At 35.6% G+C, this 14,938-nt stretch overlaps 1 protein-coding gene across 1 annotated transcript in view; it reads left to right on the top strand.

The window, feature by feature from the left end:
* The first annotated feature begins 9,772 nt into the window (after positions 1 to 9,772).
* Positions 9,773 to 14,938, top strand: part of SYAP1 (synapse associated protein 1) — a 42,492-nt gene continuing 37,326 nt past the window's right edge. The window contains exon 1 of the mRNA XM_003765544.4: positions 9,773 to 10,043. Coding sequence (XP_003765592.2) covers positions 9,875 to 10,043 — 169 coding nt within the window. The 5' untranslated portion in view covers positions 9,773 to 9,874. The remainder of the gene's footprint in view (positions 10,044 to 14,938) is intronic.

Genomic DNA, 14,938 nt, shown 5'->3' with positions numbered 1-14,938 from the left:
ATACACATTTTTATACAGGGGTATATTTGGAAGAGTAATAATTGTATTAATATATCATTATATATATGCTATCATTATACACTTATATAGTATAAATATAAATCTAAATATTGATATGTACATAATATATTTATCTGTATAGATATATATACATAATATATCAATAGCAACACAATAAATAGTATGAAGATATATATCAAACAATATACATCTATATGTGTATATATAGATGTCCATTATACATTGTATATCAGTACATAGGCTATATGTACTATATATCAATATAAACATTATGGTATGTGGATATATCTATATAGATAGAAAACCCCAAATGGGATCAGAAAAGTCAAAACAACTGAAAATGACTGAACAACAATAACCATATCTATATAGATTGATATATATACAACATACATATGTAAATATATAGTATTTATATATACATAATATACACACTTGTATATATATATAACTGAATATGCTGATATGTGTATGTATATATTCTATATAGCAACATGCAATATGTACTATATTTCAACATCTACATATATATATCAACAGATATTGATATATATGATACATATATTTGTGTGTTTGTACATATTAATATGTAGATATATTGACATCAACATATATAATATGCCCAACATATATACACTATATATCAATATACAGTTACATACCTATGTGTGTGTGTGTATGTATATATATATATATGTATATAATGTTCCTAAAATCTTTGCACCGGTTTGAAGCTTCATAGCTTAAACTACACTAAGACTTTTGGAATGTCTTTCTAGTAAAATGTAGGATATTCCAAAATGCTTTTTTTTAAGGTTATAATTTTTTTTTTAAGTTATTAAGTTCAGAGTTGAGAAACAAGGCCTTTTGATGAGCCAGGGAGTTTTGTAACTATGCAATGCTGCATTTCCTGTCAGATAGTAATTACTGTGTGATACTAATCACATAGGGTACAGAGACCCTATGGTGAACTGGTTATTCTTTTAATATTTTATTTGATTTTAACCTCTGTTTCAAAGGCAGATCAGATGGATTGGGGCAAAGAGGAGATATTCAGAATTTAATGTGATTTAAAAACAAAAAACATCTATAAAACTAAATGAATGGCCCTTGTGACTCCTCTCCTTGTTAGTTTTCCCACTTTTTCTTTCACTTAACATTATCCATAGGAGTTAATCCAAGTATCCATAGGATTAAAGATTGAAATGAACATTCAAGATCACCTAGTCTAAATCCCTCTCTTACAGATGAAAAGTCTGAAGCCCAAAAAAGTTTTCTGGCTTGCCCAAGATTGTACAGGTAAGGAGTAAAGATGTGATGTGAACGCAGTTCTTCTGAAATAGTTTCTATTATTTGCCCTCTCAAGTTAACACAAAAGATTCAGAAAACTCTAGAGCTTTATATATGCCTCCTTCTATAAAATAAAAATCATAGAATTCTGATCATTACTTTTTAGCCAGTCATTTTAAAAATAAGAAACAGAAGTCCAAAATTTTGAATTTGAACAGTCAAATAGAGATGGAAATCCATAAAATATAACATGTGCAAAAATAAGTGTGATGCCAAGTAAAGTGTAATAGGGTCAAGATAGAGATCGTTATAAATTGTTCTACAAAAATATTGAGAAATGAGAGAATCTTTTCAGCCTACAGGATACTTCAGGGGAGAGGTAAACAAAAATTTTTTTTGATATTATAATATTTCTCATTATCAAAAGGCATGCAAAAAAAGTGCTTTTGTTGTTCAGTCCTGCCCAGCTCTTTCTGATCCTATTTGGGCTTTTCTTGAAAAAGATATAAGAGTAGTTTTGCCATTTCTTTCTTCATCTCATTTTACAGAGGAGAAAACTGGAGCAAAAGGGGTTAAGTGACTTGCCCAGGATCACACAGCTATTAAATATCTAAAGACCTCTTTGAACTCTTTGAACTGGAGTCTTCCTGACCCCAGGCCAGGAGCTCTGTCCATTTTGCCTGGTAGCTGCCCAGCTCCCCAAAAAGGTACGAAGATTAAATACTAGGGAGTAGTTTGGCCTTATGATGTTAATGTTGGGGAACGTTTTCAATTGATTCATTAGACAAGTATTTACTGAATGTTTTTTATATTTGTAAGATCTAATAACTGTGATTGGGTTAAGGGTGTTCAAAAGAAATATAAAGATCAATTTGTCATCATATGGCTCTAGTATTCTTTCAGAAGTTTTCCCGTTTACCATTTATATGTTTTCTGTGGTGTAAAATCAAGAAAAGTCTGAGAAGCACAGGCCTCATCAAATGGGGTAGACTCTCTGATCCCTTAGAAAACAAATGGAGATAATTGATTAATTTGATAAATGATCAAAGGATATGAACAGACAATTTTCAGGTGAAGAAATTAAAACCATTTCCAAATCATATGAAAAGGTGTTCTAAATCATGATTGATCAGAGAAATGCAAATTAAGAAAACTCTGAGATACCACTACATACCTCTTAGATTGGCTAAAATGACTGGAAAAGATAATGATAAATGTGGGAAAACTGGGACACTAATACATTATTGGTAGAATTGTGAACTGATCCAATTATTCTGGAGAGCAATATCAAACTGTGCATACCCTTTGATCTAGTAGTGTCTCTCCTGGGTCTTTATTCCCAAAGAGATCTTTAGAAAGGGAAAAGGACCCACATGTGAAAAAAAAATTTTAGCAACTCTTTTTGTAGTGGAACTGGAAACTGAGTGGATGCCCATTAATTGGAGAGTGGCTAAATCAGTTATGATATCTGATTTTAGAGAAGTCTGGAGAGACTTGCATGAACTGATGCTAAGTGAAATGAGCAGAACCAAGAAACCATTGTACACTGCAACTGCAAGATTATGTGATCAATCCTGGAAGACATGGCTCTTTTCATCAGTGAGATGATTCAGGTCAATTCCAATGATCTTGTGAGGGAGAAAGCCATCTGCGCCCAGAGAGAGAACTATGGGGACTGAATGTGTATCACAACATAGTATTTTCACCTTTTGTTATTGTTGTTTGCTTTCTTTTTGTTTTCTTTCTCATTTGTTTTTCTTTTTTGATCTGATTTTTCTTGTGCAGTATGATGTGGAAATATGTTTAGAAGAATTGAAATGTTTAACCTATATTGAGTTATTTGCTGTCTAGGGGAGTAGAATGGGGAGGAAGGAGGAAGAAAAATTTGGAACACAAGGTTTTACAAGACTGGATGTTGAAAACTATCTTTGCATGCATTTTGAAAATAAAAAACTATTATTAAAAAAAATAAATGGAGATATGTAGCAATGGAAGTCATTTATACCTATCTATGAAATAAAATGAAGAATCACTAAAAAGCTCATATAACAAAAAGTGAGATTTCATGTTTCTGCTCTCAAATATCTACTCAACCTATATGGTCCTTTTGGGCTAAGCCCCAACACCAACTCCTAGTCTGACTACTCCAGGTTCAAGGTACTCTTTGGGTCTACAATCCTAAAACATGATTTTATTCATGATTGCCAACTGACAATATTTACTTTTCAATAGAAAACTTGGTGAAACAGCTTAGAGCAAAGGGATTTTATTGGAGCATAGTAAGAAATTTACTTCAGAGCATTTCCCCAAAAAACATAGGGCGTATCTTTCCTTATTGGAAAGTCAGTAAATAGAGAAATCAAACATAAGGAATATGAGGAATACATGTAAATTAGGCAACTGAACTCCAAAACTTCAGGGTTTCCCGAAGGCTTCCTGGGATGTCCCTAACTTGCTTCTTGCTGAGGTCAAAAGCTATTTTCTGCTGGGCACATTGCTCGTTGAATATAATCCTACAGCCTCTAGCTTCTGGCTAAACAGAAATCCTTACCTGGATTAGCTTAGTTTAGGACTAGAAAGAAATGTCACCAGTTCAGGCCCCTTGGAGTTTTGACTTTGAGGCCTGCCCTTTAAAGTCTCAACAAGAAGATCTTTGGGCCAGGCAACAATCTTTGAACTTCTTTATAGAAGGCTGGTGTTCACAATACAAAGCCTTGAATTCTCCCTTCTGGCTGAGTGTAAAGCAAGCATCTCTTATAGTCAAATATTTCTACTACAAAAAGTTGTGTGGGGTACAGAGACCCTAATTCAAATTGACTACTCAGAGATCTCTCAAAGGGAAGGTAAAAAGTTTTTATTAGAATCTCTCAAGAAGCAAGCAGTCCTTACTTCTGGGAAGTTCAGAAGGAGGAGGCTGAATTCACAGGAGAGCTCAATTAAATAACCAACCCAACTTCTCCTCAAAATCTCCTTATGCAAAGTTTTTACTCTAGATTGGCTCTTGCAGTTACTTTTCCCTTATATGGTGGGTGGGGTGATAATGAGTTGACTAGAGATGAGGTAACTACATAAAAAGTTTTATTTCTTCAAGGTCACATAAAAAAAGCAAAACTGAGGCCTAAGGCTTCTCTTACTTTTAGCAGACACTTTCTGAGAAACTACATTGCTTGCCCCATATACAAAGCCATTGCTGATTGAGTGACTATTGTGTTTCAGCCTTCATTCTTGAAGAGGACCAATGACATCACAAAGGAATTGTATTTAAGTGAGGCCGAACTGGACAAAGTCATCCAAGTCTTTGAAGTCTGGGATGTAGTGGAAAACCTGGGCCATTAGACCTCTAAATTTAGTTTTTTCCTAGTTCTCAGTTTGTCTGAGGCCACACCCATTCAATGAGTAAAGGGCAGGTAAGAATTGAGACAAAAGAAGGACCAATTACCGGAACACTTCCTACTGGGAGAAAATTCAGTTCCAGAAACAATTGCTATTTATATTCATTCTAAACCAAGGAAACCTGAAGGGAGAGAATCGGAGATTTGGGAAAATTCCCGTGATTTGAATTTAAAATCTTAAATCTAGAAACTCCTGTAGATGGATGGGTGGACAGGAAAGAAATTCTTTCTTTTTCCCCACCCAACACCCTGAACATTACAATTCAGAGTAGGATTGTGAGAAATGGATGAGCCTTTTTGGTTTCCACAGTTATGAAAATTAAATTGGAGAAATGAAACTTAAATTAGAAAACTGAAATTCACAAGGAAATAAAGACAAAATCAAAGGTAGAGTTTATCCTTCCCCATGTTATCTTCCCCCTTCTAGAATGGAAGCTCCTATGGGACAGGGGCTGACTATGTAATGTGGAGTGGAGATTCATGTCATGTAACTTCTGTAACATCCAATTAATGGGGAATAGGGAAGGGATTTGTGCTTCCAGGATAGGAAATAAAATGCTGCCTCTGGAGTTTCAAAAATATATCTACTCACCTCAGCTCCTATTCTTGCAAGAATGTAAAATAAATTTTTCCTGCCTTCATCGGTGAGTCAATGAGTTCTTGGTAAGATATTATATTTCTTACAGGATTAAAATACTTTTCATTCTGACCCTCTAAACCTATGATTAATTCCTTGTTTCCATTGATTGCTTTAATTTTATAATCCCATTGGCTTAATGGCTCAGTCATGAAATTTATTTAGAGGCAAAAAAAAAAAAAAAAATAGCCTTCTCTCATATTTTAAAGAACTTGACATTTTGTTATCAGTTTGATTTTTGGTTGAGGTTTGGTTGTTGTTTTTTCTTCATAATTCTCCAATTTGGTCAGGGATTTTCCCAATTAACTTCTATTAAGAAAAGGATGGATCTTAGATTTTATCGGGGTAGGTGATGCAGTTCCTTTTTTTTTTTTTTTTAATTTAATAGCCTTTTTTTTTGCAATACAGATATATTGATTTATTATATTAGATATAATTTGTAATATGTATGACATGATTATATCTAACATACTATATAATTTTATATTTATTATATACATAATATATTTTATATAATATAATTTATAATATGATATTCATAGATGTTTTATATATATATATATACACATACATATAATGTTTTTTTTTTTAATAGCCTTTTATTTACAGGTTGTATGCATGGGTAACTTTACAGCATTAACAATTGCCAAACCTCTTTTCAATTTTTTCCCTCTTACCCCCGCCCTCCCCAGATGGCAGGATGACCGTAGATTTAAAAATATTTAAAATATAAATTAGATCACAGTAAGTATACATGACTAAACTTTATTTTGCTTAAAAAAGAATCAAACTCTGAAATATTGCATAATTAGCTTGTGAAAAATCAAAAATGGGTGGGCAAAAATTAGGGTTAATTCAATGTAATGGTTTTAGTCATCTCCCAAGTTCTTTTTCTGGTAGCTTTCTTTATTTTGCTTATTGGAAGATTTGGTTATCTCATTGTTGAAGAAACGTCCATTAAATTGATCATCATATAGTATTGTTGTTGAATATATAATGATCTCCTGGTCCTGCTCATTTCACTCAGCATCAGTTCTTGTAAGTCTCTCTAGGCTTTTCAAATCATCTTATGGTTTTCTTCAGACCAATAATGGTCCATAATTTTCATATATCCAATTTATTCAGCCATTCTCAATTGTGGGCATCCACTCATTTCCGTTCTGCCTAAAAGGGGCTCCACAAACATTCTTACATACAGGCCCCTTTCCTTTCTTTAAAATCTCTTTGGGATATAACCCTTTATAACCTTTGGATCAAAAGGGACACAGTTTGATAACTTTTGAACATAATTTCTTGCTCTCAGAATGGCTGGATGTATTCACAATTCCACCCCAATGTTCAGTGTCCCAATTTTCCCCATCCTCAACATTCCATCTTATCTTTCCCTGTCATTTTAGCCAATCTGACAATTTTAAGTATTCAAGGTTGTTTAATTTGCTTTCTCTGATTAATAATGACTTGGAGCATCTTTTTATGCTGAAATAGTTTCAATTTCTTTGTCTGAAATTGTCTTTCTTTCTTTAACCATTTATTAATTGGAGAATGGCTTGATTTCTTATAGAGTCAATTCTCTATATATTTTGGAAATGAGACCTTTATCAGAACCTTTAACTGTAAAAATGTTTTCCCAGTTTATTGCTTCAGAGGGCAAATTCTTAATGAAAAGATTTGCAAAAAGTGGGTAAAAAAAACCTAATTTATGAGCAAATCTTGGCTGGGGGGCTCGGGGCAGTTTGATTATCAGATCAAGATTTTCAGAATTGGAATTTCCAAGGGTTCCTACCCCAATGGAATGTTTTGACCAAGATTTCCAACTGAAAAAAATTATTTTGAAGGCTTTTTCTCAGACTCTGGAATTTCCTGAAGATCCAGGCCACCCCAAAAGATCAATGAAGGGTGCATTTGATGCTGTCTAGTGGCAGTGCAGAGAGTTGTACAAATCCCTTCTTTGGTCAGAGGCACAGGTCCAACATTAAAAGAATTCACAAACCCAAAAAGTTTGAATGGCAAAAAGGGAAGTTTATTGGCACTGAGAAGTCAGCTTTGCTAGGAAGGCAGATTTCTGAGTGGCAAAGTCCTGTTAGGGAAATAGAGGTTAGCACTGAAAAGAGAATGTCTTCACAGCGAGCAAGAGTTTTGGTATGCAGCTGTGCCAAGAGGAGACAGAAGTCCCTTGGTAGAAGCATAATTCCTATTTCAGATTTCTGCAAAGATATGGAGTTTAGAATTGTCCTTTATAGAAGTCTGAGGCTAAAACTCCCAGTTGAAAAGAAAGCCAATGCCCCCAGGCCTAGATACTTATCTTGGAGTTTCAAGCCACTCAATTATCAGACCCAGATCTCCCAAGTGAATGAAAATCACTTTGAAGGCTTCCTGAATGGGGATCCAGCTGTAAAGGCCTAGTCTGGAAAAAAGTCTTCTCCTAGACTCTGGAGTCTGGGAGAGCCCGAATCAAAGGGGACACAATTTCAGAGTGATTATTTTACAGATTAAAGGAGACACAGTTTCAGTGTTCACCCCCATCATAGGTATTCTATCACTAGGGCTCTAAATCTGTATCCAAGAACTTCTAAAGAAGTCATGCATTAATTTCAGGGCATTCATAAACTTTGATTGGGGGGAGGAGGGCAGGAATTGCATCTTTATTTCAATGTATTTATTTATTCATTTATTATTATAATTATTTGATTATGATTATATATAATTAATCATAATAATTAATTAATATTATTATATTAGTATATTTATTAATGCTTTTCTAAGTATTTATTTTATGCATTTAAAAACATTATTCCAAAATGAGGGTCCATAGGCTTCATACTGACAGAGGATTCAATGACACAGAAAAGATTAAAAACACCTTACTCTTTCATCTTCTCATCTGGTGAGCCAGTTGTACATCCCTAATTCTTCCAAAAAATGTCTTTAGACATTGTGTTTTCATGTTATCCATCTGTTGTTATTCTTTGTTTTTGCTGCATTATTGGCCTCCTGTTCTACCAGTGGTAGAAATTAGGTGATTTAATGAATAAAAGCTCTGTGCCTGGAGTCAGGAAGACCTCCCCCCAAATTTCACCACACTCACTAGCTATGATCTTGGGGGGAAATCCCTTTCCATGTAAACTGTGTCCCTTTTACTGTTTGGGGAGCGAAGGGTAAGAAAGGCATCTCTGGGGGGAAGGGTGATCCAAGATCTCAAATCCTCTCTCCTCTGTGAGGGGCACAGATAAATAATCTCATTCAATTGGAAATCTCGCCCTGGGGTATAGTCAACATCCTCTACTGAGTTGAACATTAGTCCCTGGAACTGCTCCCCAGCTTGTGCATATAATAACCAGGGACCCATCAATCTATTGCTGCCAATTCCTAATCTGCAAAGTCCACTGAGTTGCTTCTTCTCAGTATAAACCCATCTTTGATAAAATCTTTGCAAAATTATCCTAACCTGATTTTGCAAACTACGGGTTTGCAAATTCTTTCAGAAAGCCTGTGACAGGCCAAAAGGGGCCCCATTGTTGTTAGGGGATTTCTCAAGCTTCAATTCTCATAGCTCAACACCTTCACCTCAGTTCCCCTCAATTTCATCATCGGTAAAATGAGGACGATGATAGCACCTATCTGCCGGGCTTTGTTGTGAGGAAGAAATGAGAATAATTGGAAAGTACTTAGACCAGTGCCATAGTAAGCGCCATATGTTTGCTATCATTATACCTTGTAGAGCGTTTAACACCGTTCCTAACCGGTAGTACTAGGAGATCTATACATATTATTATCTTTTTTTTTTTTAATTATTTTTATTTTATTTTTTTTATTTAATAGCCTTTTATTTACAGGATATATACATGGGTAACTTTACAGCATTAACAATTGCCAAACCTCTTGTTCCAATTTTTCACCTCTTACCCCCACCCCCCCCTAGATGGCAGGATGACCAGTAGATGTTAAATATATTAAAATATAAATTAGATACACAATAAGTATACATGAACAAACCGTTATTTTGCTATATACATATTATTATCGCTATTATCATTACTGAGACGAGCTTGCGGAAGCTTGGGGCGGCTGCCCCTGAGAGCTTTTGCTTTTCCCCTCTTGTTACCAGGCCATCAGGACCTCTACATATCTATCTGCGCATTTGCAATCTCTCCCAGCCTCCGCAGCCAGTTTCTGGAGGGCGAGGGGTACTAACAGTCCCTAGTGACCAGAGCATGGGCGTGGCCAAGGAGGGGACCACAGAAGGCCGTTCACGCATCCGTGTCTAAATTCTATACAAAGTTTATTGACATCCACCAATCCGCGAGCCAGCCTTAAGTGAACGCCCTCCTCGCTGGCCACGCCGGAAGTGACGTTACAACGTCTGACCATAGAAGAGCGGCGACGGATAGAGCGGTCGCTCATGTGATCTGAGAGGGAACGACTTCCGGTAAGCTCCGAAACATTGGAGTGTTGGACCCCGGAGACCGTGGCAGCTGTTGCTACTCCCAGACCCTGGTGATTGGGCTCAGCGGCCGTCGGAGGCCGAGCGAGCGGGATGTTACGGGGTCTGGGCAGCTGGTTCGGCTTGGAACAGGGGTCGACAGGAGGTGAACCTCCGGCCGGGGGTAGCCCCGAAGAGGCGGCGGCGAGAGAGCCCGAGCAGCGGCCGAAGGAGTCGCGGGGAGGGGACGAAGAACTTTTCCATCAGGCCAGAGGCCTCGGCAGTGAGCATCCCTATGAGCCGAGAGAGTGGGGCGGGGGTGGGGAGAGGAGGAAAATCGCGACCGTGTGGGCGGGACGGGAGCCCTTCTCTTGTCTCCCACTGCCGTCGGGAAACGTCGGTGCCACTCCCCCTTCCTGAGCGCCAGCCTTGTTCCGGCCGAGAGCGGAAGCGTAAGAAAGAGAGAGAGAGGAGAAAAGCGGGAGGAAAATAAACACCTCCTATTCTTATTATTAAGCACCTCCCGTGTCCCCTGTGTGGGAGAGAAAAGGGGGCGGGCCTTCGAGGGGCAGGCGCTGGACCCTGCAGGGTCGGATTTTGCTTAGAGGTTTGAGGGCCTTTGACGTTAAAGACCATAGTCGCCCAATGCGTGAACGTTTATGAAACTGTTTAGGGCAAAAGTGCGGTATTGATGGGAGAGTGGGAAGGCCAGCGCAGGTCTTGGAGCGGCGGAACAAAGAACGTGGGGATTTGGAGTGGAGCTTTGAAAGATGGAGAGAGAGCAGGCCAGACTGGGGAGTCACCTAGCTTGAAGTTCGGAGAGAAGGAGTAACGTAGGATAAATAAGGGTGTGTGTGTGTGTATTACCTGTACGTCTTCTCCATTAGACCTTGAACTCCGTAATAGCAAGAACTTTTTTGGACTTTGTATGCCCAGCTCTTTGCAGTGTCTGACGTAGTAAAGGATTAAAAAATACTGATTGAATCAAATTCTCAAATATTAGTGAGCTACTTACTCCCTAGTGGGATGGTAAAATCGGGAAAACTTTATTTAATTTCATAAGGGATTCTGTCAGGAAAGCTTGTTAAGTTCCACATATCAGTTCTTCATATCTTTCGACATGTTAAAATAAAGATTTTAAAACACTGAAGATTTAGGAGTGGATAAAACATTATATAAGAGAAACCCATTTTTATTTCTCATATAAAACCATATTGTCTAAAATGTTCTAAGTATTAAACATCTGAATAGTAGATACTTATTTCTCCAATAGTTTCTCCAACTAATTTGGGGTGCCCTCTGTCTTGTATATCTTTTGCAAGCATATAGGCTACTTAAGGATCAGGTGCTTGGGGAACAATGCTGAAAGAATCTTTATAATACATAAAATATTAAATGAATAAAGCTCGTTAGAGCTAGTAATTATAAGTATGTAACTAATTGCTTCTTTATACCTCTGCAGAAAGTTCTGTTCATCTGAAATCAATGAAGAAAAGGCCAGGTGATCACTTAAAATATGAACACTTTAGCATAATTGACAAACTGGACCACCAAAATAAAGCAGTCAGAAGCAATGTCCAGCCAGGTCACGGTCTTTTATTATTTTATCAGTCTCATGAGCCATTGCTGCATTAGCTGCAGAAAAGCTAAGAGGACTCAAGATAATTTTTTTCTCACAATAATATTGGAAGAAAAAAAATTATTAAATGAAGCAAAAGCCATCAGTAAATAAATAGAATCTGGCATTCCTATCTATTCCACAAAATTTTGTTAACATGTTACTTTCTAGAACTCCAATTGTGTAAATTAATGTTGAAAACCACAATTTCAGGAAAACAGTACCCAGCTTTTCGTAACATATCAAAGAAAATGGAAGCCTAGAATGTAGTTCATTATTATCAAAGCATAAAAACATTGGAGAAGCATTCATTAGTAACAATGATGTTCTTTTAATATTTTTGTTTTTATATTTTTTATACATATATAAATATATATTTTAATATTTAATATTTTATTTTATAGAAATAAACACCAGTCTGAACAAGAACAGTGAATTTCAGAAGTACACTGTTATGAAGATGGTTTTTATAAGTGCCCAAGACTAACTGCCAAGCCTACTTGGCTTTTTAAAGTCCTTCTAAATACAGTTCCACTACCCCATCCAATTTCAAATTCTGCAGTTGTCCAACCAAAACTCTCTCACCTGATTAGATCCATTGCCTTCTGGGGTCCTGTAAAATACGATATTGTATTTTTAGCTGTCCTAGGTGACCCCATCTATCCACCTATCCTTTTTTGAAGCCGTGTGTGTGTGTGTGTGTGTGTGTGTGTGTAAAAAGGGTCTTGGTCCATGGAGATCAATTAAAAGGCTCTTGCCAAAGTATTAGTGAAAGGGGATGAGGGCCTGAACTAGAGTTATACTTGTGTAAGTGGAGAGAAGGAAAAATGGGTATGAGAGTTAAATTCAAGCTGAGATTGGTTTTGATATAAAATTCAGTGCAAATTAATAAGCATTTATTAAGTACAACCTAGCATAGGAGGATAGAGCCCCAGCATAGAAGCCAGGGAGATTGAGGTTCAAGTCTTACCCTGGACTAATATAATAACACTGGGAAAGTCACATAATAATTTGGTTCCCCATGCAGTTGCCAGTCTGCATTAATGAATGGTTTCTTTACTAGCAGTTCTCTGCCCCAATGCATTCTGGAGAAGTCCAAATCCAACTCCATCATTTTATAGAATAGGTTCCAGCTATAATAGCAAATCTAAAAGGCATACAATATTAAAAGGACTAGAAGCCATCAAAGATAATAATTTAAAAATTATAAGAATATAAGTAATTTAATTTAATCCTTTAATATGTTTGTTATGGCCTGACACTACCTAATTGCAATCATCTTAATCAACGAAGAAGAAAGCCAGGTGGTGACTTTAAGTGGAAAATTAGTAGCCATATCTGTGAGGCTGGATTAAAATAAGTGGAAGTGAGAGAAATCTCTTAGCCAAAGTACACAATGATAATCTCACCAAAAGTAGTTAGACTTAGAATGGACCATGATTTCAGTTCATGTAGACACTCCCTCCAGTGGATACAGATCAAAGTTCAGCCATACCTTTTTGTCCTTTATAATTGTAGTCCAAACTCCTTAGTTGTCTTCCAGGTAAGCAAGTGATGAGGAGATTATGACACTGATGTATCCTCCAGGGCCTTCTCAAGAGTAGTAACTCAGAAGCTATTAAAGAATTGTAAAGGAAGGTGCCTAACTAAAGTCTTTGGTATTGTTGAGTGGTCATAGTCAGAAATGGACAGGCTTTTGTCAGTGCAGTTGACATTAAAGAAATTGCATTATCATTTACAAATGCTAACATTTTGTACCATCTTTCCATCTGACCTATAGCAGAAAACTTTATATGTGTTTTATCATCCCTAATTAGAATGCAAGCTCCTTGAGATCAGCTTTTCTATTTTTATCTATACCCAGTGTTTAATCCAAAATTTTTACGAAGTAAATGCTTGATAAATGTTTCTTTGTTCATTTTTTCCCATACATTCCCTCAAATTCTACAGGATATCAGTTCTCATCAGTATATTAGATACAATAAGTAGGTCCTTTTGTAAAATATTTCAAAGACTTAGGCCAGTGTTTCTCAAAGTATGGAGATCTCTGAAACTCTTATTAGAGAGTATACAAATTCAAAAATAGTTTTTATTTCCAATATGGTAAATGTCTATAAATATAATCCAGATAAACAAAAACTCTTTGGAGAGATCTTCAATAATTTTTAATAGGATAAAGATACTGAAAACAAAAGTTTGAGAACCATTAACTTAGGCTCCCATCTGTTATCCTTCATCTACCTTATTTCCTGTTAAACCATTCCCCTTTTTTTTTTTTTAATCTTTTTTCTGCTACTTTAGGTGCACAAAACTAGGAATATGCTGCAGTTTACATAATCCTAACCATGGATATATTTTGCATTGCTCTTTGGGATATGCAAAATAATGATTGTTTTAAGATAATTCAAGTCCAAGATTTGCTGCAATATAACTTCAGCTCTATAGGTACAATGGGAGATAGTGAAATTGGTTATTCAGCAATAAACTTTAAAATGTCCTTTATCTTTGCTTAGTGCTTTGTAATTTACAAGAAGCAAACAGTTTAATTTTCTTCAAATGTATACATCCTTTTGGTTTTGTTTGGAATAATTTTTAAATGTATATTTAATGTGAACTTAGTGTATTAGATTCATCACATCCATCTCATGTCTTACATTTAGAAACTTACTGATTATAACTTCGAAAAGATTTTGGTTGTTTCTTTTGTTTTTTTTTTTTTTAGATTGATTATAATGTTAATCTACTGAATTCTTTGTGCTTTTAGAAAGCTAGGCCTTTGTCTCTGTCTGCATAAATATGTAGAAAGATCTAGGATAACCTGGTTCTTATCTCTGAATATCACTTTTTAAAAATATTTTAAATTCAATCAATCAGTAGAAGTATTTAGAATATTTAAATGGGAACCAAAGAAAGTAAATAGAAGAAAAGATTGTAAATGATTATATGTTTAACTTTTAAGAAGTATTTTCTCTCATGACTAAGGTTTTCCAATTGAAACTAACCAGTTTTCTTAGATGTGTAATATTCATTTCCATTGACATTTTCTTTTATCTTTTAAAAACTTGTGCATGTTTTTTGATCAAATCCTTGATCATGTAATTCATAACATGGTGATGTTTTCTTTTTTTAATTTTATGATGGAATTAGATAACTATAGATATCCCCCAGCTTATAAAAGTGAGAAATTTGTGCTAATTTTCCCCTTTTCTTTCTTATTGGTGAGTTCCTACTCTGTGAAAAATCCCTTTAAAGAGGAAAAACAATTTCACTTTTAGAGAATTTTGTATTTCAGCAACATATCTTAAGTACTTACATACAGTGTACTATCCTAGATCTGAGAAAAAATAAAATTGTAAGATGATTTACCTTGCCTACAAGGATATTAAAATGATAATGATGATGATGGTGATGATGATAATGACTTCTGCTTATATAAATATACAGTTTTAAAAGCTCTTTTTCTGATTACTTCCTACTTAATAGTAAGGGGCAGAATTGGCTTTCTTTCTGATACACATGCTTAAAATATAATAGAAATAATTACAGGGATGCAGCTAATC

Source organism: Sarcophilus harrisii, chromosome 3, assembly GCF_902635505.1.
Source record: "Sarcophilus harrisii chromosome 3, mSarHar1.11, whole genome shotgun sequence".
NCBI classification, from domain to species: domain Eukaryota; kingdom Metazoa; phylum Chordata; class Mammalia; order Dasyuromorphia; family Dasyuridae; genus Sarcophilus; species Sarcophilus harrisii.
This window is presented reverse-complemented; position numbering and strand designations above follow the sequence as displayed.